Source organism: Carassius auratus, unplaced genomic scaffold, assembly GCF_003368295.1.
Source record: "Carassius auratus strain Wakin unplaced genomic scaffold, ASM336829v1 scaf_tig00021687, whole genome shotgun sequence".
NCBI lineage: Eukaryota > Metazoa > Chordata > Actinopteri > Cypriniformes > Cyprinidae > Carassius > Carassius auratus.
This window is the reverse complement of record NW_020525129.1, coordinates 25249-51655: the sequence shown is the minus strand read 5'-3', so window position 1 is coordinate 51655 and position 26407 is coordinate 25249. Positions and strand designations below refer to the sequence as shown.

At 37.2% G+C, this 26407-nt stretch overlaps 1 protein-coding gene across 1 annotated transcript; it reads right to left on the bottom strand.

The window, feature by feature from the left end:
• Nucleotides 1–265: 265 nt before the first annotated feature.
• LOC113077145 (neoverrucotoxin subunit beta-like) lies at nucleotides 266–10331 on the bottom strand. Its single transcript, XM_026249600.1, has 5 exons — nucleotides 9898–10331; nucleotides 9610–9783; nucleotides 6585–6758; nucleotides 6389–6435; nucleotides 266–1071 (listed from the first exon to the last, which is right to left on the bottom strand). The coding sequence occupies exons 1-5, from the start codon at nucleotides 10092–10094 to the stop codon at nucleotides 536–538; spliced, it is 1128 nt and encodes a 375-aa protein (XP_026105385.1). The 5' UTR covers nucleotides 10095–10331; the 3' UTR covers nucleotides 266–535.
• Nucleotides 10332–26407: the final 16076 nt, after the last annotated feature.

Sequence of the window (26407 nt, the reverse complement as noted above, 5' to 3'; positions counted from 1 at the left end):
AAGATGTTCTAGTGATCCAGCAGCAGATTGAAGCTCTGAAGCTCCTGAAAGACTGAATTAGAGCCAGATCAACTGTGTTCAGCAGCGATACTGTGAGTGTTTGGACACAATTCATTCAGTGAATCGAGTGTTAAATCAGCGCAGACAGAAAAATAAAGCAGACGATCAGGAGACGGATTCATTCGGAGTCAATTCAGCCTCTGATCTCAATCACATTGATGATTATTCATACTGTCATCAGTTCACATCAGGATTCAGAAACCAGTTCAGGATCAAATGAGTCACTCATGGACTTTTATTACATTTGATGAGCAGTTTACAATAGAAAGTTCTGTAAGACAATAAAAAACGAATTAAGATGAATAGAAATGTAATTATGTGAGATTTGATGAGCAGTTTACAAGATTCAGAACAGTATGAGTCTGATCTAGATTCATAACTTCTGTATGATGATCAAAAACTAATGAAAAATGAATAGAAATGTAATGATGTGAGATTTGATGAGTTTGTGTGAAGATCAGAAAGAGTCTTTCTATCATTTAATATCACACAGAGACACTGAGGAACCAGGATTAACCCCAAATCCAGCGTAGAGGGGTTCAGTGAATGTGGTGTTGAGTGTGTGTAAGTGTGTGAGTGTGTGTGTGTCAGAGACGCTGTAGAAGGACAGAACACCAGCAGACACATCCACATACACTCCTACTCTCTTAGAGAATGAACAGACAGCAGGAATAACAGTTCTGTTATTATTGTGAAGTACAGTGAATCTGTTATAAGAGCAGATCAGACTCCAGGATTTGTCGTTGGATCCAAACACACAATCACTCCATTCTCCTTTCCTGTTGATTGCTTTATATGACACTGATATAACACCAGATCCGCTCCATTCAGTCTCCCAGTAACAGCGTCCAGTCAGACTCTCCACACACAGAACCTGAAGAACATCATCAAATCTCTCTGGATGATCAGGATACGGCTGATGATCTTCCACACGTGTGATCTTCTTGTTCCCATCAGACAGAACGAGTCGAGAGTGTGCTGTGTTTGGATCCAGTGTGAGATCACAGGCATCTGAACACAAGAAGAGAGAAACATCAAGAACAACACAACACTGAAGATGTCTGTGTGTTTACAGCTTTGACTAGATTTACAAAGTCCAGAATGTCCTCATCATTCACCGATGTGTTCACTAATATAGTGAAAGCTGTGTTTCAGTGTTAAAGTGTAATGATAGTAGGTTTCTGTTCGCTCTTACAGACGCTTCTTTCAGATGATTCTGTGTGTGTTTGTGTGTTTGTGAAGATCATCAACACTTTCTATTTACAGTGTGTTTCCGCTGGTCACTGTAGCCAATCACAGACGTGTTTGTTGAGAGCGTGAACACAGCGGCCAATTTCAAGAAAATTAATGGACCCACTTTATATTAATTGGCCTTAACTACTATGTACTTACATTTTAATTAATAATTTAGTACAATGTACTTATTGTGTACATACATGTTTTTACATTGTACTTATATTTAAAAAAAAAACGACATGTAATTACATCTGTATTTAATTTCTGTAATTACATTTATAATTACATTGTTGACCCATACTTTACACCTTAACCCACCCTTAAACTTACCCATACCTCCAACCCTCTCCCTAACCTTACCCCTGTCCCACCTCAATAGCAGCAAAAGTGTTTTACAATACAATATGAACACAATAAGTACATTGTACTTATTTTTTTATGTAAGTACATAGTAGTTAAGGACACCTAATATAAAGTGGGACCAAATTAATTTTCTTGGACTGAAATATAGAGGTCAAAATTTATTTGTAATTGGTTTAAAAAATATATTTAAAATATATTTTCAGAAATAATCACAAATAAATGGCCCAAATTATATTGGTGTAAAATATATTTACATAAATTTGACCCTGAAGAACAAAAGCAGTCTGAAGTCTCTGGGGTGTATTTGTAGCAATAGACAAAAATACATTGTATGGGTCAAAATTATAGATTTTCCTTTTATGCCAAAAATCATTAGGATATCAAGTAAAGATCATGTTCCGTGATGATATTTAGTAAACATCTTACCATAAATATATCAAAACTTAATTTTTGATTAGTAATATGCATTGCTAACAGTGATGCGCAGGTCAATGTATAAACAACCCGTGAAAAAAGGAAAAGAAAATATTGTACCCGACCCGATTCCTGACCCGCATTTTTTAAAATTAGTAAATGCGTCGCCCCTACAGGATAATAAGCGTTATGACTGCACACATAAGGCTTGCCACAAAGAACCGGTTAAAGTAATGATTATGAATGTGTTTAAATTAGCGAGGAGACATTTAATTGTTTAGTAATAAACTGGTGTTTTCTGTGTCGCTGCTGAGATGAAGTTAATGATGCAGACTCACCATGAACGCCAGAGAGAAATGCACATTTCATATGGATTACATCATCAGAGAGTAGCCTATTTATTTTGGTTTGAATATTTTAGTTTAAAAGTAGACATTTCAAGCTTTCTGTAATATATTGCCTATATTTCTTTTTAAACCCACCGACTAAAAGATTAAGACACTACCTTAACCAAAATATCAACCAAAGTTTCTACAGCTTTTTTCTTAGCTATTTCAAATCTTTAAAAATGACTGGGGCTAACTTGTTACTGCAGTAGAGCGATATGAATGTGTGTGATGTCCAGCATGATAAACGCTCGTCACTTCTGCTGCCCAAACTTTGTCAGCCTGTGGGTCATTTGGTTTATTGTAAAACGATTGCACTGATTTGCATGTTTCTTGATGATGTGCTATTTTCTGTGGTACTCACATGCACCATGTCGCTTCACGTCGTATTCTCCACCATGTCCCACAGAAAAACTGCTTTTGCATAAAATGCAAAAAGCTCTCTCTGCTTTGCCATCTACAGGTCTTAACCAAGAGTAGGCTATGTAGCGGTCCATTCGCTAATAAAAGTGCATTTTCTCTTTTTCGTGGCCACACTGGCGATGGCTGCTTAACCTGACCGAATAGCGTGCTCGCTCTCCAATTTGAGATTGTTGAGGAGGCATTCATGCACCAGTCAACAGTTTGATGACGATGACTTACGACTCAGCCTATCGACTAACGCTTTTATTGCTCTCCTCTGAACTATTGGACATTACACAGTTAACAGTACACCTATGGATGTATCCGTGTATTTATTAGGCAGGGTCGAAAGAAAAAGCGGGACAGATCCTCAATATGCTTGAGGCGGAACAAAGGGTAAAATTGCTGTACAGTACAACAAAGCGGGACAGCTGGTCACTCTATTCGCGCCAGTTATTCAGCCAATAAAGTGTAGACCTATGTATTTCTCAATTGTTTCTAGTACTATATAAATTACAAAGGTATTTCAAATGACCTGACCGACCGCAACCCGAATATCATTCAAATGTTTTTGGATGACTCGTAACCGCGGGTGACCGCAGGCACCTGCTCATTTCGGATCAACCAGCGCATCACTGATTGCTAAGAACTTCATTTAAACAACTTTAAAGATGATTTTCTCAATATTTAGATTTTTTTTTGCTCAATCAAATATTGTCCTCCTAACAAACCATACATTGATGGAAATATTATTTATTCAGCATATATATATATATATATATATATATATATATATATATATATATATATATATATACTGTATATTGTAAATGAACAAATATATTTTCAAAAATATATGTTTTTTAAATTCATAATTATATTTTAAATAAACTATGGAAAAAAAACTTTAAAGAAAGTAATGAAATACATTTTTAATTTGACAAAAAATTTATTGTTTATTTATTTTATTTTTTTCTTGCTGAGCAAATCTTTTCTCTATTGGGAAAACATTTCAGGCACATGAGCAAAGCTGCACAGCGCACACAAAACAGTGTGTAACTTTAAACTTTAATGTGCTATTTATATTTGATTTGACCCTTGATGACACTAAATGATGCACATTCTAGGTTACCTGAGAAAACATGTTCTACAGTGCTGTGTTACCATTAAATTCTATTAAAAAATCATTTAAAAACATCTCACTCAGAACAGTTCAATTCTTTATAATAATATAATATAATATAATGTAATATAATATAATATAATATAATATAATATAATATAATATAATATAATATAATATAATGTTATTTAATATAATATAATATAATATAATATAATATAATATAATATAATATAATATAATATAATATATCAACAATAGTGACAAAATATTCTGATAAACAGATCAACGCTAAACGTCACTAAACAAGCTATTAGATTTACAAAAAAAAAAGCTTTTTGTTGATTGTCATTTGTGATTTGTTGAGATAAAGATGTAGATGTGTATCTTTATCATCTGTCCTGCAGTGTGCAACTCTTCAGCTGCACACTCCTCACAGACATTTGAACTAGGGATGCACCGAAATTTCGGCCACCGAAAATTTTCGGCCGAAAATGGCCTTTTTGGTTTTCGGCCGATAGACTTTTATCACCGAAACAACACGGCCGAAATGTTGTGATGACGCAAACAGAAACCGCGACCTGCACGTGCACCTGCATAGCGAAGACCACGAGCTCCCCGCGACATTCACTTATCACCAGTGAGAACATTCTCTCTCTTCGTATTCCTTTATTCGCAGCAGTAAAGCGTCTCCTAAAGAGATTAAGACGGACCACGAAGTAAAAACAAAGAAAAGTACAGTCTTATAGAGTCTGTTAGCACACGTCTCATTGAGATCTTTTCGGATCCTCTGCACTTCATCGCGAATGTGCTTGATCCGTGTTATAAAGACCATTAATTGGATGCGGAAATAAGGCAGCGCGCACGAGAAATTGTCCAGGCCGCGCTGGATGCAGAGAACCCGCGTGGAGACGGAGAAGCGCCAAGCGCAGGAGACAGATCAGAGCGCAGAAAAAAAGACTGGTCTCTGCACCAGATGAGGGGCATGCACCATCGTTGTCTGATATGTTCAGTGGAATTCTGCAACAAAGTGCCTCAAATAATAATAATACGTTGGCTATTTTGTTCTTAGGCTACTATATACACACACACACACACACACACACACAAACATACATACATAATATCAGATTGTAGCCATATTTATGCTAGATTTCTGCTTTAATTTGATAAAAATGTTTATTTATGCCCTGGCCCTATTTAAATACACTCTCTCAAATATTTCTCAAATGTCAGGCAGATGACAAGCTCAACTGCTCAACAGCTAGATGGTTATCTGTCTGAAGTCCCCATCCCCAGAAGTGATAACAGTCTTGCCAACTGGAGAAGTAATGCACTTTCTAGTCCTACAGAGAAAAATTTCAAATGCACTTCACCTAAATGCACTTTGTTTTTATGAGAGAACTGTTCATTTTAAAACCTTTCTGCAGGCCAGTAGGCCTGTACATTATTATTAAATATACACATGAGTGGGATACATTTTTAGTTTGAATTTTATTTTATACTGTGCTTGTTGCAATGATTGTTGCAATGTGCTTAATAAATATTTGCATCATTTGTAATTATGTATTTTTATGTTTTTTTTTTTTTAAATAAGTTATGTAATTGTAATTATCTTTGAAACTTTAATATTAATTTATGCAATTGCAATGTCTTAATTTTAGTAAAGTTACACGGTCATAGCAATAAATGCAATGGTACTAATAATTCACATAATTTCTTTCGGTGTTTCGGTTTCGGTTTTCGGCCTTGGATTTCTCTTTTTCGGTTTTCGGTTTCGGCCAAGAATTTTCATTTCGGTGCATCCCTAATTTGAACACATTTCTCTTGGTTAACATTAGATTGAGCGGACATGTAAAGTTGCTAATGCTCTCATATATTTCAGATAAAAAGCCATATTTGACAGGAGACTGAATGATAGGTGAGTACCATTGATTAGCCATTAACTATATATCCGTCATAGACTGCATGACTTTGCCCATATTTTGTGACTAAACAACTAATAAAAATTTGGTTGCCCAAGCCTCTTCTGGTCGACTAATGATTAGCCAACTATTAGGGGGCAGCCCAACATTCAATAAATTTTAATCCATATGTATTAAGAGAAAGATATTTCTACATGGCTTTTAAGTTGAATCCATATATTACTGTTATGTAGTGACACGCTACTTAAATAATCTTTGTGAGCAAAGTGACTGACACTGCTTACTAGTTCAAAAAGACTTATAAACTGTAAAAATCATCTTTCTCTGTTAATCACAGGATTCTGTGATGTTTGTTTATGGCACAGAAAATATCATTAACCTGACAGAAAAAAAACAATGAAAGTCGATGAGATGAGTTCACACAACGAACTAGATGTATGTGTGTGTGTGTGTGTGTGTGTGTGTGTGTGTAGACCTACACTTTTGTAGTCCTGCTTTCATCCTGATCTCTCCTCCATGATCCACACTATAAACACACAAACACACATTATTGCAGATCTGCTTCATTCACACATTCACAGACACACACACACGCACACGCGCACACACACACACACACACACACACACACACACACACACACATTCAGTATGTCAGTATTAATGTTTAACATACTTTAGTTTCTTCAGTGTATAGTCTGGATCCTCCAGTTTGTGACTGAGCTGCTGTACTCCTGATTGTCCTGGGTGATTGTAGCTCAGATCCAGCTCTCTCAGGTGTGAGGGGTTTGAACTCAGAGCTGAAGACAAATATCCACAGCATTCCTCTGACACCATACAGCCAGACAACCTACAGACACATAACAGACAGATCATCTACAGACACTCACAATCAGATTGTCTACAGACACACACAGAAAGATCATATATAGACACAGATACAGATCATCTACAGAAACACAGACAGATCGTCTACAAACACAGCCTGACAACCTACAGACACAGAATCAGATAATCTACAGACACAGAACCAGAACATCTACAGACACACAGTCAGATCAACTACAGACACACACACAGATCATCTACAAACACAGCCTGACAACCTACAGACACAGAATCAGATAATCTACAGACACAGAACCAGAACATCTACAGACACACAGTCAGATCAACTACAGACACAACGACAGATCATCGACAGACACTCAGTCAGATCATCTACAGACACACCGACAGATCATCTACAGACACACACAGATCATCTAGAGACACACACAGTCGGATCATCTACAGCCACAGATAGACAGATCATCTACAGACACACAGTCAGATCATCTACAGACACACAGACAGATCATCTACAGACATACACAGTCAGATCATCTACAGACACACAGTCAGACCACCTACAGAAACACAGACAGATCATCTACAGACACACAGACAGATCATCTACAGACACACACAGTCAGATCAACTACAGACACACAGACAGATCATCTAAAGACACACACAGTCAGATCATCTACAGACACACAGTCAGACCACCTACAGAAACACAGACAGATCATCTACAGACACACAGACAGATCATCTACAGACACACAGTCAGATCATCTACAGACACACCGACAGATCATCTACAGACAAACACAGTCAGATCATCTACAGACACACAGTCAGACCACCTACAGAAACACAGACAGATCATCTACAGACACACAGACAGATCATCTACAGACACAGTCAGATCAACTACAGACACACAGACAGATCATCTAAAGACACACACAGTCAGATCATCTACAGACACACACACAGATCATCTACAGACACACAGAGACAGATCATCTACAGACACACAGAGACAGATCATCGAAGACACACAGACAGATCATCTACAAACACAGCCTGACAACCCACAGACACAGAATCAGATAATCTACAGACACAGAACCAGAACATCTACAGACACACAGTCAGATCAACTACAGACACAACGACAGATCATCGACAGACACTCAGTCAGATCATCTACAGACACACCGACAGATCATCGACAGACACTCAGTCAGATCATCTACAGACACACCGACAGATCATCTACAGACACACATAGTCAGATCATCTAGACACAGTCAGATCATCTACAGACACACACAGATCATCTAGAGACACACACAGTCGGATCATCTACAGCCACAGATAGACAGATCATCTACAGACACACAGATCATCTACAAACACACAGACAGATCATCTACAGACACACACAGTCAGATCATCTACAGACACACAGTCAGACCACCTACAGAAACACAGACAGATCATCTACAGACACACAGACAGATCATCTACAGACACACACAGTCAGATCAACTACAGACACACAGACAGATCATCTAAAGACACACACAGTCAGATCATCTACAGACACACCGACAGATCATCTACAGACAAACACAGTCAGATCATCTACAGACACACAGTCAGATCATCTACAGACACACAGACAGGTCATCTAAAGACACACACAGTCAGATCAACTACAGACACACAGACAGATTATCTACAGACAAACACAGTCAGATCAACTACAGACATACAGACAGATCAACTACAGATACACACAGATCATCTACAGACACACACAGCCAGATCATATACAGACACACACAGCCAGATCATCTACAGACACACAGACAGATCATCTACAGACACACACAGTCAGATCATCTACAGACCCACAGTCAGACCACCTACAGAAACACAGACAGATCAACTACAGACACACAGACATATTAATATATATATATATACATCAGATCATCTACACACAGTCAGATCAACTACAGATACACACAGACAGATCATCTACAGACACACAGATAAATCATCTACAGACACACACAGTCAGATCAACTACAGACACACAGACAGATTAATATATATATATATACAGACACAATCAGATCATCTACAGAGACAGATCATCTACAAACACACAGACAGATAATCTACAGACACACACAGATCATCTACAGACACATAGACAGATCATCTACAGACACACAGTCAGATCATCTGCAGACACACAGAGTCAGATCAACTACAGACAAACACAGTCAGATCAACTACAGACAAACACAGTCAGATCATCTACAGATACACACAGATCATCTACAGACACACAGTCAGATCAACTACAGACAAACACAGTCAGATCAACTACAGACAAACACAGTCAGATCATCTACAGACACACACAGATCATCTACAGACACACAGTCAGATCATCTACAGACACAGTCATATCATCTACAGACACACACAGTCAGATCAACTACAGACAAACACAGTCAGATCATCTACAGATACACACAGATCATCTACAGACACACAGTCAGATCAACTACAGACAAACACATTCAGATCATCTACAGACACACAGACATATCATCTACAGACACACAGTCAGATCATCTACAGACACACAGTCAGATCAACTACAGACACACACCATCAGATCATCTACAGATACACACAGATCATCTAGAGACACACACAGTCAGATCAAATACAGACAAACACATTCAGATCATCTACAGACACACAGACAGAACATCTACAGACACACACAGACAGATCATCTACAGACACACACAAGACAGATCAGATCACTTATCTGTTCTTCATACCTCAGTTTCTGCAGCTTACAGTTCTGACTCTTCAGTCCATCAGAAATAATCTTTACACCAGAGTCCTGCAGGTCATTGTTACTCAGATCCAGCTCTCTCAGGACACAGTTTGAGGATTGTAGAGCTGAAGACAATCTCTCACAACACTGAGCAGTGAGATTACAGCCAGCAAGACTGAAAGAGACAAGAACACACATATCAACAGTCAGATCATCTACACACACACACACACACACACACACACTGTGATCAGTTGACTGTAAATGATCTCTTATATGTTCTTCATACCTCAGTTTCTGCAGCTGACAGTTCTGACTCTTCAGTCCATCAGAAATAATCTTTACATCAGAGACCCACAGGTCATTGTTACTCAGATCCAGCTCTCTCAGGACACAGTTTGAGGATTGTAGAGATGATGACAAACTCTCACAACACTGAGCAGTGAGATTACAGCCAGCAAGACTGAAAGAGACAAGAAAACACATATCAACTACATCCAAACATAGTCAGATCATCTACACACACACATCAACATTATGACCGGCTAACTGTACATTCAATTCAACTCGATTACACTTTATTGTTGGAATCTCTTCCAAAAATATACTTGCATCTCACAGCGTGTACTGTCTCACATCAATACACTTCCACACCAATTAATAACCAAACAGTACAATAGACAACTTAATCATAAAAAAAAAATATATAAAAACATAAACACACAGCTACAGTGCATTAGTATAGTCCTTTATATGTTCCAGACCCCAGAGGTCTAATTAGACTCTGAATTCTGATTTATTATTTTTACATACTGATAAACAAAGGATTTACATAATCGGTTTAATCTAGCAAATGCAACTCTAAGCCCTGTATTTAAAGGCAAAAAATGATATTCCTCATACAAAATATAAGAAGGGTCACAGACATTTTTTCCTGACAAGACCAAGGTTTTTTCTTTTTTTTTTTTGTATACAGATCTTTAGGATAAAAACTTTGCTCAAGCTCTTGGCCTGTAATTTAAGATCAAATAGATAGCAATCTAGCGAGTCAAGCTTTGTGATGAACAGAGAGAGAACTATACCATGCAAGCACATATTCCATTTTGCACAACACTCTGTATTACAGATTGAAAAAAACAACAACAAGATCTGCTTATTTGCTCCAAATGACCTTAGACTTCTAATAAAACAGATATGTTGTTGTACCTTACAACAAAGATAGTCTATATGTGCACTCCATGATAAAGCAGCATCCACACAGACACCCAGATCTTTATTGGAAGACACTGTATTATGTACAGACCCTTGTTTTTGATACCTATACTCTGAGAGACCAAAAATAATTTCCTTTGTCTTCTTTTTATTTATAAGTAGTAATGATCCGTTGTACAATCATCTGTATAAAAAGTAAAAAGGAATAGTGAGCTCGCACAACCCTGAGGCGCTCCAGAAAAAGTAACAATTGGAGTTAAAAATTTCTAATGAACTCTAAAGGCCTTTTCAAACTGAATGTGAAAAAGAACGTGGCACAATGATGCTTCTGAATTGAATCAATAGATCCCTATAGGTCTAGTCACACCAGGCACGATTATTTGTGACACAAAAAAGCAAGGAATTTTTTTTTTCGTCCTGTGTGTAAATTTTTTCGCAGTCACTCCTTTCTACACATAATTGAAAAATAATTACACTACAATACAAAGGTTTTTGTGAATAGAAAAGGTTGGGGGAGGGACCCTTGCACTATTGACTCTGATAGCAGGGGGTCCTGAGGTAAAAAGGTTGAGAGGTTGAGAACAACTGCTCTAGAAAAATACAATGAATTACAAGACTGTAGAGAACAGTGCACTATTGCAGAATTATATACAGGTTTTAATTACATTATTTTAATATCGTCAGTCGTGAACTAAAGTGGGCCGTTTTAAGGCATCAAACTCCAGGGCTGAATATGAGTCCCACGCCGTCACTGTATCTGAGAACAGATTCATTCTTACATTATATAGAATATAATATCTGTGAATTATGTGATCTAAAGAGCACTGTCTGTGTTCTTCACCGTGCACGAGTTTTATGAGTCAGAGCACGCCAATCGTGTGATCATATCTCCTGCCATTCTATATATGAAAAATTTGAAACATTTTTTTTCTACACATGAAATATGAAAGCAAACAGGTATTGTGATGATATAATCTGTATGTGTTTTTATGCAGCTCGTGGTACTTTCATTACAATAAAGGATGTTTATTACAAATTAAAAGCAGGTGTATATTTTAAGATATGTTCTTGTAAGCATTATAGATGGATTGTGTTTATTTATCTTAATTTAATGCTGTGTGTTGAGCAGTGAAGGATGTTAACTTCATATACGAGACACATATCTGAGGTTGTTGTTCAGCGCCACCTAGTGTGCAGGAGAGAATTAGCAGAAGGTGATCAATCGTTTGTGCTCTGTAATAAGATAAGATAAGATAAATAAGATAAGGATTAACTTTTATTTGAATCATCTTTGTCAATAAAAGTTCTGATTGGATTGTACTGAATGCAGAAGTAATTTCCAAGAAAAGGACCAGCTATAGTTTTAGGCTTATCCAGATCCTTCAAAATCAATGTAATAAAGTTAGCACTGCATCTTCAGTACTGTGTTCAGAGGTGGGTACACAGCAAAATCCCCAGTGTTAATTTAACACTCTGAGTGTGGACACATATAAACACTGAAGCAGTGTTAAAAGTAACACTGAAGCAGAGTTGAAGTTAATGAGATAATTAAGAAGTTAATTGAGTTAAGATTGACCATTATTGAAGACACCTGATGTTAACAAGCAGAATCACAAACTGAGAAAATCACAATTTATGTGTCACCATTATAGTGATCAGTGTTTGCTTTATTTGGGATCTTGACCCTTCAGTTATTAACTTTAGATATTGTGTGGCTGTGGTAACTGAGTTGTTACATACAGATAGACCAGAGCCAAGGCTATATTATGGCATTGATTGTGGTTTGGACTAATTGTCATGGATTGACCTAAATGGCTGAGTTCGGGTTTCTTTACTATGTACATAAATTAGGTGGATAAGAAAGTGATCCAGCATTTTTGGCATAATATGACATGTTTTTAAAAGTTAGTAGTACATAAAGAAAGAGTCCTTTAGTTTAGACACACAGACATCAAGAATCAGCGTGAGCATCACAACAACGGTGACCATCAATGTTGTAGCCAATAAAAACTCATCCATGGCTCCCATCATGCATTGCGGCATGAATAAATTATGAGCTTTTTAGTATGTAGTTTTGTGATCTTCAGAGTAGATCTGTTTATACTGTTTGTCACCATTGTTGAGATTCATACGCTGATTCTTGTTATCTGTGTGTGCCTAAAATTAAAACTCTTTAATAAAAAAAAAAAATTCAGAATCACAAGAGACGCTTACAAAATGTATAGAAAATACAGATTCTTTCGTTGTGGAATCAAAGCTGTTATAATCAATAATGATCAATAAGAAGAGAAGAGACTGTAAATGAGTTCAGTGATTAAGTTCAAGCAATGACTACATTAAAACATAATTATCACCACCCGATGATTTTTGCTCTTGGCTTGACACACACGTTTGAAAATTAAAAAGTTACAAGCCAAGATCCCAACTAAAGCAAACACTGACCACTATAATGGTGACACACAAATTGTGATTTTCTCGGTTGCTGATTCTGCTTGTTAACATCAGGTGTCTTCAATAATGGTCAATCATAACTCAATTAACTTCTTAATTATATCATTAACTTCAACTCTGCTTCAGTGTTACTTTTAACACTGCTTCAGTGTTATAAGTGTCCACACTCAGAGTGTTAAATTAACACTGGGGATTTTGCTGTGTAGTAATGAGTTACATTTACTTGAGTAAATGTTTTGGGTAACTAACACTTTTGGAGTATATTTAAAGATGGGTACTTTTACACTTAAGTAAATTTCTGGGAAAGAATTAGAGGTGGGTGGTTTGATCAAACATTTATATAATGTTTTTTTTTTTTCAAAATTATGCCGTTTTTTTTTCACATGCATAATCAGGTGTACAATGCATTTTTTTGCTGGTTGATATTCCAAGACGTGCTCCAAACAACAGACCAGGTTCCTCTTTTTGGCACAAGTTCTTCTGTGTCACGTTCCACTAGTTCTGCAGCATCCATCTTCTCTGTAACGCCTGTTTCACACATACTCTGTCTGCAGCACGGACTCATTGTGCTTTCACACAGGACGCGTTTGCAGTCCGCTACTGATCCGCGGCTGTTTAGTCCACAAACACAACATTTGTTCATTATTTTGATTTCCTATATATATATATATATATATATATATATATATATATATATATATATATATATATATATATATATATATATATATATATATATATATATATATATATAGGGGGAGTCATGGCCTAGTGGTTAGAGAGTTTGACTCCTAACCACTAGGGTTGTGGGTTTGAATCTTGGGCCGGCAATACCACGACTTAGGTGCCCTTGAGCAAGGCACTGAACCCCCAAAAGATGAACACTGCTCCAGGTGTGTGTTCACGGTGTGTGTGTGTGTGTGTGTTCACTGCTCTGTGTGTGTGCACTTTGAATGGGTTAAAAGCAGAGCACGAATTCTGAGTATGGGTCACAATCAGAGCCGGATTATCCATAAGGGCACTTGGGCCACTGCCCAGGGGCACCAACCATTCACAACAACTAGGGGGGCACCACATTACACAAACTTTAAAAATATTTTTCGTAAATTGTTTTATTATTAACTTGAAATTCTTGAAAGACCATACATAACTCGTTTATGAACACTACCTTAACAACAATAATAATAAAAATTATAAATAAATAAAGATTACATGACCACTATCAGTCCCCCCCTTCCGTCCCCAATCTGTCAGAGTTGAGTTGGTCCACAACAAGTACGCGCAAATGTGTCATTTTTTTAGCGGCTACAGAAAATGAATCAAAATGGACAGACGTCAACTGAGTGGTTTTGCAAAAATAAATTTAAAGACAGACAAGGAAGCTAGACGTTTAGCTAAAACTCAAAACGTTCCAGGGATCGAAAGTTTTATTTTTAAAACGAGAGAAGAATGAGCTCAGGACTACAATGACACAGAAGCAATTGACTGTACTCTCCCTCTTTACCATTGAAGTTAAAGTTAAAACATTACCGTCTCCAGCCGCGAGAGGGCGCTATATGCTGCTCAGTGCTCCTGTAGTCTACACTGAAACATAGAGCGCCCTCTCGCGGCTGGAGACTAATGTTTTCTCTTGGTGCTTGGTTCTTAATAAATGCGACTTATAGTCCAGTGCGACTTATAAATGTTTTTTAACTTGTCATGACGTATTTTTGGACTTATGCGACTTATACTTAGGTGCAACTTATAGTCCGTTGGACAAGTTAATAAATTACATTTGAGAAATCAACTTAATTATGTTTGAATTGGGAGGGGGGGGGCGGCTTTTGAGGTAGTGCCCAGGGGCACCACACTGTCTTAATACGGCCCTGGTCACCATGCTTGGCTGAATGTCACTTTCATATCATATTTTTTTTTTTTTCAGCATTGTGAGTCTTTTATCACAGAACAGTAACAATCTTTCATAGTTATAGACATTAGTTTAAACTCAATAAATATAAACAACACATTATTCATGCATTTTACTTTTAGTTTTGTATAATAAGCTGCTCAAGCAAGCGGCAAAACATTTAAACACAATAATTAGCCTACTTTTATTTCTGTTAAAATTAGTGATGCACCGAAATGAAAATTCTGGGCCGAAACCGAAACCGAAAATTTAGGATGCACTTGGCCGAAAACCGAAACTGAAGCCGAAAATGGCTTCTTTGGATCTGAAATGAAAAAAATCACAAACCAATAGAATAATCAAACTTTTATTAACACTTACAGTTACATAACAAAACCTAAAATATTTTTTTACAATAAATAAATAATATTGTCTTCAAGTTTTCTTCCATTGAATAAAATAGTTTAACATTTGTGGGGGAAAAAACAATCCAAAATTATCTGAATAACTGCACACACACACAAAAAAAAAAAAAATCACAGAATGGCAGTGGGCCTCCTTTCTGTTGCTGCATGTAAACAATTATTTACTTGCATTTTAAATTTCTGTGCAAAACAATGCAAAACAACAGTGCAAAAACAGCAATAGAACTTAATCCAAACTCAAACTATAAACAACATTTATGTAGCCTTAGAAAACACAGTTGTGCAGTGCTAAGCAAATTAATGTAACTATATAAACAGAAAATTTGACTGCTGTTTATTTAAGGAAACGTGTCAGGTTTCTCTTTAAGAACAAAAGTTGCTCAGCTTTTTGACAAGAAAGACGGTTCCTCTTCTCATTAAGAACATGAGATGCTGCACTGAATAGTCTCTCACTGTCTGTGCTGGTGCTTGGGGCAGATAAATACCTGCGTGCAATCTCTATTTGTTGTGCGGCTGCGCTTGTTTCAACACCGCTACGAATTGGGGTGCTTTCCTGTAAAATTTCGTCAAACATCTCAGAAAGAGAGGGAGTGTACGCCTCCTCACTTGTACGCGACCGTTTCTCGGGCACCGTTTGCGGTGCGCTCCCCGTCGAGTCTCTTGCTTCACCAGATGTTTCAATCTCCGTCAGCTCTTTTTGTGTAATTTCACGCACTCGCTGCTTTTTCTCTTCGTCAAAATAATGTTCTTTAAAGCGCGGGTCTAGTATAGTTGCAATACAGTATAGAGGGTTGGACTCGGTGTCTCGGAAGCGCTTGTTAACAGCCTCCAAAAGAGTCTTTTTAGCTGTTTTTACACCGTGATCTGTTTCCACCTCTTTTTCCAGCAGACGCTTCAGTGCTGCTATCAAAGGAATAACCTCTGCAGCTGAGGCTTTAGCCGAGCTTATTTCCTTGGTCATCTGTTCGAATGGGGCGAGAAGAGACACTATGTTTTCCATTAGCATCCACTGGTGTGCACTCAAAGTAGCGGGCAGATCGTAATCTGTCATATAGGCAGCTATGACCCGCTTCTGCTCAAGTAGACTTTGCAACATGTAGTACGTACTATTCCAGCGAGTAGCTACATCTTGCTGGAGACGTTTGGGTGGCATCCCAAACTGTATTTGCAAATCTTGCAGCCGGGAATAAGCAAGCGGAGAATGTTTAAAGTGTCCCACAATCTTTCTCCCGATTGCTGTTATTTCAGAAATGCTGCGCTGACTCAGCAATCCTTCATTCACAGCCAACTGAAGCGTGTGTGCCATGCATGGTATGTTGTTCAGTCCACTGTCCTCCATAGCCTTTAACATGTTCCGTGCATTATCTCGGACAATCACATGCACATTAGATTTCTCAATGTGCCAAGTGTCAAACATTGTAGACAAAGCATCAGATATCGCTGCTGCGGTGTGTGACCCAACAAACTCACGTGAGTGAAGCAAAATGTTTTGCAGTTTAAAATCAGAGTCAATCCACTGCGCTGTTAAGCTAAGCATGCTAGTTGGGCTAACGTCTGAGCTCCAAATGTCTGTGGTAAAACTTAGAGTTTGTCTGTCTGTGGACATGAGCTCATGAACGTGTTTTGCAACTCGGTCATACATTGCAGGTAGACTTGTTTCTGCAAAATAGCGTCTGCTTGGCGGTGTATAACGTGGCTCAATATGTTGTATGAGCCTACGAAATCCAATGTCCTCCACCACAGAAAACGGCTGGTCATCTAAGGCAATGAATTCCATCACTTTCTCAGTAATGCCACGTGCTTTGACACTATCTTCCTCAAATTTCTTAGTCTTTTCAAATAATGTGGCCACAGAGGGTGTTTGTGATGTAGTTAGGGTACTTTTAACCAATGTTGTTTTGCGGTACTCCTCATGTTCAACTGGATGTCGTGTTTTCAGGTGGTGTATCAAACCTGTTGTCGAAAAGTTCTTTGGCACCGTACCCCCTCTTGAGACTTTTGCGGAACAAACGTTACATATTGCAAGTTTGTTGTCCTCATGGTGCGAATTCGGATGGTCAGAAGATCGTGTCTACGCACAGGTCATGAGTGAGTTTATCTGAAAACCGTACGGACGAGATGATATCCCTTACGAAAAATAACCATGGTTTTATTATAGTAAAACTGTAGTAACCTATGGTTTTTTGGCATGTTGACTACCATTTGTATAACCACAGATTTACTACAAATACCATGGTTAAACTATGGTTAATATAGCAAAACCATGGTTAATTTGTGGTTACAATGGTTTAACTATAGCAACCATGTTTTTTTGGTTTTATTTGTAGTAAAACCATGGTTAATTTTCGTAAGGGATATGACACAATTTTACGACCTGCCAATTTCCAAAGCAATCACACGAAGTTGATAGATGCGTTCGAACTGAAGCAGCGCTGCACAGAAGGATCACTGTATGACATTAAAGTACCGCGAGAGCGATAAGAGAGCACACGGATCCAATGCATTCGAAACGCTCTCACAGTACTTTGATGTCATACAGTGATCATTCTGTGCAGCGCTGCTTCAAGTCGAACGCGCCTAATATAACTGCTCTCCCTCTCTCATAACTGCATATCAAATATTGATATGATATTGATACGTGACTGTTTCCTACATATACAGGTTCTTTTTCAGCAACAGGAAACCGGGACGTGTGTCACCCTGTGTGTGTGTGTGTGTGTTCTTGTATATAACTAAAATGGGTATTACAACGTAAACATGGTTTATTAGGACAATTCTTGTGCCCTCGTAAACCAAATGGCTTTAAAAAATACTAAACAGTGTTTACTTGAAATTTTAAACATGCATTTTTCCATGATGGATAGAGGTAGTGTATGGGGATAGAATATACAGTATAGAAAACCGTTACGCCTATGGAGAGTCCCCGTAAACTACATATGCGTGTGTGAGAGAGAGAGAGAGCGAGAGAGAGCGAGAGAGAGAATTAAAAAGCATGGTACACGTTGCTAGAAACCTCATACAGTGCTCGCTGTTCCTGTCAGAGTTCAGCGAATTTATCCTCCTGGTCAATAGTCCACATTCGCCATGGTGCTGCCGTCTTCGTCTTTCTTCTTCTGTGGTTTTTCTAGTTCGTGATTGGTCAACTTAAGATAAATCAACAAATCGGCTCGTTCAACCGCACACACGTCACAAATTCAAACCGATAGCTCACAAACTTTTTAGACATGTTTAAAAATGATCGGGAGTTAGGGAAGTGCTCATAAGGCACTCTGCTCAGCTTGTAATTCATCGCAAATGATACGAGCCGCAACCATACGATCATACGCGATTTCCATATGATTGAAAAAAATTGCACCGTGTACGCCTGCCTTTAATGAACTTTGTTTTTCTGCTTCCATGAAAGTGAATATATATATTGTTTTCCTTGTTTATCTAAAAGTGCTCTTTTTCTTGTTTTTAACCTAGCCAAAAACCCATGTTTTGGGCATGAAACACAGTAGGCTTTAATTAGTATACATTTATTGTGAAATTTCCATGTCAATCCATGTTTATTTTTCCCGCGAACAATGCATTGTCACTTTAATTCAGCGCATGCAGCACAGTAAAAATAGACTCAGTACGTTAACAATTGCTGCTCTGCTGCAGACGCACCGCTCCTTGAACACACTGACAGACCGCAACTGCCTGCAGCTGGAATCTGTTAACATGGGTGTGTAAAAAAATATGCAACGCATACGCACTGCAGACGGAGGATGTGTGAAACAGGCGTTATAACGTAACACCAGAGAACTGCTGCACTGTGAAAAAAGTCAGTAAAATATACAGCAAAACACCGTCAAATTCCAACGGTAATGGAGCGTAAAACCAAAAACTTCCTTTTACTGTATTAAACAGATTGAATAACCGTTAATTGTGAGACTGGATAAAACTTTGTTTTTTACTGTAATAAAATGTTGAAATTATAAATATTTTCTGTGAAAACAAATAAATATGCATACATTTTACAATTAAATATTGTAATGTTGAAAATGTCTGAAAACCTTTTTAAGAGTAAAACTACATCTTTTGGGGTTGTGCACATTGGAATTCACAGTATAAATTTGTAGATTTTTAAGCAAACAAAAACATCAATTTTTACAGAAGCAAGATGTAAAAAAATAGGGTCCACCGTAATAATACAACCAGTAAATACCATTTTAAAAAAGCAAATATCAGCAGTAAAAGACAATAAAATTGATAGTATTTTTTTATTTTAAAATTCAAATACTAATATAAAGATTAAAAGTAAGGCCTGCAGTCACGGTTAAAAAAAAACTGTCAAATTTACGGTAAAATACCGGCAGCTGTGGTTGCCAGGAATATACCGTGAAAAAAATGTGCACAGCAAAATATCCAGTGTTAATTTAACACTCTTGAGTGTGGACTCATATAAACACTAAGCAATGTTAAAAGTAACACTGAAGCAGAGTTGAAGTTAATGAGATAATTAAGAAGTTAATTGAGTTATGATTGACCATTATTGAAGACACCTGATGTTAACAAGCAGAATCACAAACTGAGAAAATCACAATTTGTGTGTCACCATTATAGTGGTCAGTGTTTGCTTTAGTTGGGATCTTGACCCTTCAGTTATTCACTTTAGATATTGTGTGGCTGTGGTAACTGAGTTGTTACATACAGATAGACCAGAGCCAAGGCTATATTATGGGCTTGATTGTGGTTTGAACTAATTGTCATGGAGTTACCTAAATGGCTGAGTTCGGGTTTCTTTACTATGTACATAAATTAGGTGGATAAGAAAGTGATCCAGCATTTTTGGCATAATATGACATGTTTTTAAAAGTTAGTAGTACATAAAGAAAGAGTCCTTTAGTTTAGACACACAGACATCAAGAATCAGCGTGAGCATCACAACAACGGTGACCATCAATGTTGTAGCCAATAAAAACTCATCCATGGCTCCCATCATGCATTGCGGCATGAATAAATTATGAGCTTTTTTAGTATGTAGTTTTGTGATCTTCAGAGTAGATCTGTTTATCTGAATATACTGTTTGTCACCATTGTTGAGATTCATACGCTGATTCTTGTTATCTGTGTGTGCCTAAAATTAAAACTCTTTAATAAAAAAAAAAATACAGAATCACAAGAGACGCTTACAAAATGTATAGAAAATACAGATTCTTTCGTTGTGGAATCAAAGCTGTTATAATCGATAATGATCAATAAGAAGAGAAGAGACTGTAAATGAGTTCAGTGATTAAGTTCAAGCAATGACTACATTAAAACATAATTATCACCACCCGATGATTTTTGCTCTTGGCTTGACACACACGTTTGAAAATTAAAAAGTTACAAGCCAAGATCCCAACTAAAGCAAACACTGACCACTATAATGGTGACACACAAATTGTGATTTTCTCGTTTGGTGATTCTGCTTGTTAACATCAGGAGTCTTCAATAATGCTCAATCATAACTCAGTTAACTTCTTAATTATCTCATTAACTTTAACTCTGCTTCAGTGTTACTTTTAACACTGCTTCAGTGTTTATAAGTGTCCACACTCAGAGTGTTAAATTAACACTGGGGATTTTGCTGTGTGGAATCTGTAAAAGACAATACAGTATGATGGTTTTGTAACCCTAAATTTTACAGTAGACAACGTATTTTTTTTTTACCAAAATCATGGTAGAGAAAAACAAATATATTTGTCAATTATGGGCAATGAGCGTCTGAAGCAGTTCTCTCAGAGCTGTAACAGAAAGAGCGTTGAAGACATAGCTTAGATCTGCTCTGAATTGAAAGCAAATCTGAAAAGGCTGTTGTTTGCTTGCGATGAAGATCTTTATTAGATGAACACACGTGTGCTGTCTACTGTTCAACAGGTAATAACTTGGGCAACATTCGATCACAATACACTATACCACTGTGACATTAGTTTGTTGTATGTGTAACTTACAACAGAGGCGTCATGCCAGTGTTGTAGTCGAGACCAGCTCATTCGAGTCCGAGTCCAGATCGAGTCCAGAGAGGGTCGAGTCCGAGTCAAGACCGAGTTCAGAAAGGGTCGAGTCAGAGTCAAGACCGAGACCAGAGAGATTGGGTCTGAGACAAGACCTAAAGCAATCTTCAAGAGTATGTCAAATGTTTGGTGGAAACAATAAAGGTTAAAAGTGCCACATAGTATGTGGTGTAAAGGTAATTTTATTAGTATTATGAATTATTACTTGTCAATATTAAGTGCTCATTTTCACATAACATCGTTGTACCACTATACACATCCATATAACCTTTCTAGTACACATAACATTACTGTACGACTCTATATTGTAATTCTACATAACACTTCTAGTACAAGTAACATTACTGTACCACTATACCTGTAAATGTTCAACTGTAACAGCTTTTACATAACTTTTAACCTTGAAGCTTAACTAATGACTGCTAATATCCTTACAATGTCTTGAATTATGTGCACTTTAGGGTGTACTCACACTAGCCAGTTTGAACCGTGCCTGAGTGCGTTTGACCACCAAAGCGCGGTTCGTTTGACTAGTGTGAGTGCTCCGAACCGTGCCCGGGCGCGGCTCGATTGGCCGGCCCTGGCCCGCTTAGAAGAGGTGGGCCAGGGCACGGTTCAGTTGGATGTTGTGAAGATTACAGATGGGCATACATTACTTTTTTTTTTTTAAATAAGTGAGGAGACCATCCTGCTATCCAACCAAGCACGATGTGGTCTCATGATCAATCCACCCCAACTAAAAACTCTCTCTACTGGTGCAGAGGAAGTGGGGACTGACAAAAGTTACCCTTTCATCACTTTCTGTAACAGCAACGGATAATCTAATGCTAATTTCCCTGGATGGTGCGTTTTAATGCAGGGTAAAATACACACTAGTCCAAGTTTTTTTTAGTTACGGACGGCATACACACAAGAGCCGACTGACTGTCCAGGAAAATTTCATCCAAAAGTGTGTATGTGCCAGGGGAAGAAAGCTGGATCAAATGCCATATAAGTTCAATGCATTCTGTCAGACATGTTTTTGGGGGGGTGTTTAGTGTTGAGACAGTCAGTCTGTGTCTGTATTCATTATATAATTTAATTAAACAATATATATATTTTTTTTTTTCTGTGACCATTTTGTCCTTCTTTGTAAAAATAACACAGCTGAGAGAAATAATGTAGCAATGTGGCTTTCTGGAAAGCGGGATCACTACAGGCGGATGGCAGGAGGGTAACTTAAGGCCGGTGACACACTGGCTGCGTGGCGTCTCTGCTGCGTGCTAGAAGCGTGGTGGCTGCTTCGCGTTTTCTGTGTCTTTACACACCAGAAGCGTGCCTGCACGCGGCGCTGGCACGCTGCTGTAGGTGACATAGAGGGAGGCTGCCGAAAAACCAGGCTCTTGTCCTCATGACAACAATATCCAATTTTTTTTTATTATTATTTTATTTATTTTTTTACACACCTACTGATAGGAAACCGTCAACAGTATTGACGGCAAAATAGAGTATGTTTGACAGGTGCAATGTTTGAAAATCGATCATTATTTATTTTTTAAATTACATTTATATCTGAATTTATGCCAACCTATAGACTTTCAAATATCAAAATATCATGAATTAATATGTATTTGTGTACAAAATGACATATAAACATATTTTCCTAATATATTATGCCTGGAAACGCTTCCAACATGCACGCGTGTCGCGTGAAAAATAGGCGTCGGTTCTATTTCTAGCATGCGCGCGTTTTCCGCGCGTCTCACGCAGACAGTCTGCAAGATCTAACCTGTTAACATGGGAGCCGAATTAAAAACAGACATGCCACGCAGCTGAGACGCTTGCGCCATGCATCCAGTGTGTCGCTGGCCTAACGTCTCACGTCAAAAGAAAATCACCAGTCATTGGATGTGTCAATCATACATCAATTGAAATAAACATTAACATACAGTAATAATCATGAAATATTTTGATTGGGACTCGAGTGGACTCGGGCATAAGTCCGATTCCTAATATGTTCGAGTCCGAGTCAAAATGCACACGAGTCCATGACAAGACCGAGACCATTAAAATACGGTCTCGAGACCGAGTCCAAGACCGAGTTTGAGTCTCGAGTACTCAACACTGCGTCATGCCCATCAAAAGTGAGGGGCACGTGCCCCCACAGATTTTTGAGCCAAGTGGATTTTTAATGCAGCTTCCAAAAGACAAAAAATAGCAGATTAATATTTTCTATATTTAATAGAATAACACCAGCGTGAGAACGTTCAGCGAGTCTATCATCAGCTGCTAAATTCAGATCTGTGTTCGCTGGGCCAGAGACAGACTGCAATAACCAATCAGAGGTGTTACGATGAGTCATCGCTGATGCTGATGCTTCCTTCACTTGCTCGCTTACTGAATACCTCTTTCTGGCGAAATCTCTCTTCAGAAACAACAAAGTGCAGATGTGTGTACGAATCTGTAAAAAGATATTGATTTCACAGTGTTAACACTTTCAGTGATTATAATGGGAGTTTCTGAGAGTGATTGAACTCTAGACTGTCAGTGAAAATGTTCTTTGATAATGTAAATGTTATTTGCTCTCTTTATGAACAATGAAAGATTAGTAGCCGTTTTTATATCACACTAACTTTCAATGTTATATTCACATTTAATATAAAGATATGAAATATGAAAATATGTTATGGCATGACACCCATATCTGTTACTTAAGTAAACAGGTTTTTATGTATGGTTAAAAGATTACATTATCAGGGTACTTTGACCATCGCATATTATCTAACATAATCTATGAAGGTGAGAATCAAAATGTTTCTAATAAAAATGAAAAAAATAAATAATGTTTAATAATAATTTGCCAATATGCTGTTGTGTCTGCTGTGTGTCACATGACGACCCCCCCCCAGTCGTGCCCCCTCAAAAACATGTTTATACATTAAATAGAATATTTTTACATTTAATAAGCCGTCACAGAGTATGAAATAAATACTGTCCAAACCCATGTTAGCTCTATTCTAGGAGAAATGCATTTGCTTAGACACTATTAACATTGATATTTCCACAATATTTACCCTTGCATAAATATACATGTTTATATTTTGCAGAACAGACAGAAGAAAGTCCGTCAATGTGAATTTAGTTCGTTATGTTCAGATGTTCAGTAACTTAGCCGTCATGTGAGGAGTTTTCACTCTTCTCTGTGTCAGAGGTTATTTATAAATATATAATATATACTTTACAATATAATTTAATTCAGTGATGCAAATAAAAACATAAAAACAGACTATAAATATTCAGTATATGACCCAAAGAACCCACCTCTGATTGTGATTTTGCTTAAATGCAAACTCTTTTTTCTTGCCTTCATAACAACAGGTTTTATGTCTTTAAGCCGATAATCAGCTAGTTCCTCCTCCCCTACTTTCTTTATAAGATATTACATACGAGGGGTGTAAATCAGAGGATTCATCGCGATACGAGATTATATCAATTCTCATACCCAGAGATACCATATTTGCCAATACCTAAGAAAAAACTATGATACAATTACGATTTGATTCAGCAGTATATAGATCGATTTATCGATATAATTATATTTTATACCTATTTTCCACAAGCAGTTACATTTTTATTAACTCACAAATGCATCCAAAATATATAACATGAAGATTTATCTGAAACCTGTACTCCAACTGGGACATTCACAACAAAATACACTTTTTAAATGATAAAGAAAAATAAAAAACTGGAAAGATAAATCATACAGCCATGCATGAGAAAGTGCTAATAATATTTCCCAAATCACAAGAAGTGAATCATCAAAAGTTTGTACAGAAATAATAAAATGTAAAATAGTCTTCATAGTCTTCTGTATATAAGAATAAATATAAATTAATCCTTATTAAAGTTACAAATGTTAATCAGTCAAAAGTAATGAGGTATTGCTTTCTTTTAGATTTATTATTAGTCTGTTTTCACTTTAAGAAGGAAAGCACAGATCCTGAGATACACATGCATTTTCTTTCTCATCTGTTTATTTTAAGATGTAACCAACTATGAAAAATAGGTTTACTCCTCACTTGTTCAAAGATAACATCAAATCTGTCTGAACACTCAGGTACTACTGAATTAATAATAGTCAGACTCTGATCTGAAATATTGCCTTTATTAAACCTAGAGAAAAATGTATTTAGTTGATACTCTTTATCTATCACTAAAGAGTTCTGTGTTGTTGACAATCCAGTCGTCTTCTTCATAGTATCCATGTCTGTTTTGTGTTATTATTCTTATATTATTAAGCCTTTTCCAATTGTACCTTATGTACCATCTTCACCTCTTGTATTTTCCCTTTTATCTCCTTTTCAAGATTCAATTATTTTGTATCCTTCTTAAAAGCAGTTTTCCTCAGATTCATCAAATGTTTGACATCTTTAGTAATGTACATCTTATTACTCAGATAGATTATAATCTCCTCTATATCACTGATTGCACACAGAAACAAACCTGTTTAGACTGTTATTACTCTTTTCCTCTGGTTTGCTACTTTTCATCTTAGCATTATAAATATGTACAGGATGTACCACATTATCTTCTGAGTTTACTGGTGGCTTTAACCTTAACACATCTACTCCCTCCACATTTACAAAACATTTATTCAGCAATTTACTCTTCTTTGTTTGCCCTTTTACATACTGCTTAAACCCAGCATTGTTATATCCAGTTTACACTGGTTCATATCTCCAGAAATAATCACTGGGGTCTCTGGATGCTGCTGCTGTATCATATGAACACTCGCCACTGGGAAGTTCATAAACAGGGTCT

Excerpts from the sequence above, each read along its gene's own strand:
- LOC113077145 (XM_026249600.1), bottom strand. The coding sequence starts at position 10,094 with ATGTGTTTTCTTGTCTCTTTCAGTCTTGCTGGCTGTAATCTCACTGCT. Across the intron at positions 6,759-9,609 it reads TGTAAGCTGCAGAAACTGAG|GTTGTCTGGCTGTATGGTGT; the intron begins GTATGAAGAACA and ends ATGTGTCTGTAG. Across the intron at positions 6,436-6,584 it reads TATACACTGAAGAAACTAAA|TGTGGATCATGGAGGAGAGA; the intron begins GTATGTTAAACA and ends GTGTGTTTATAG.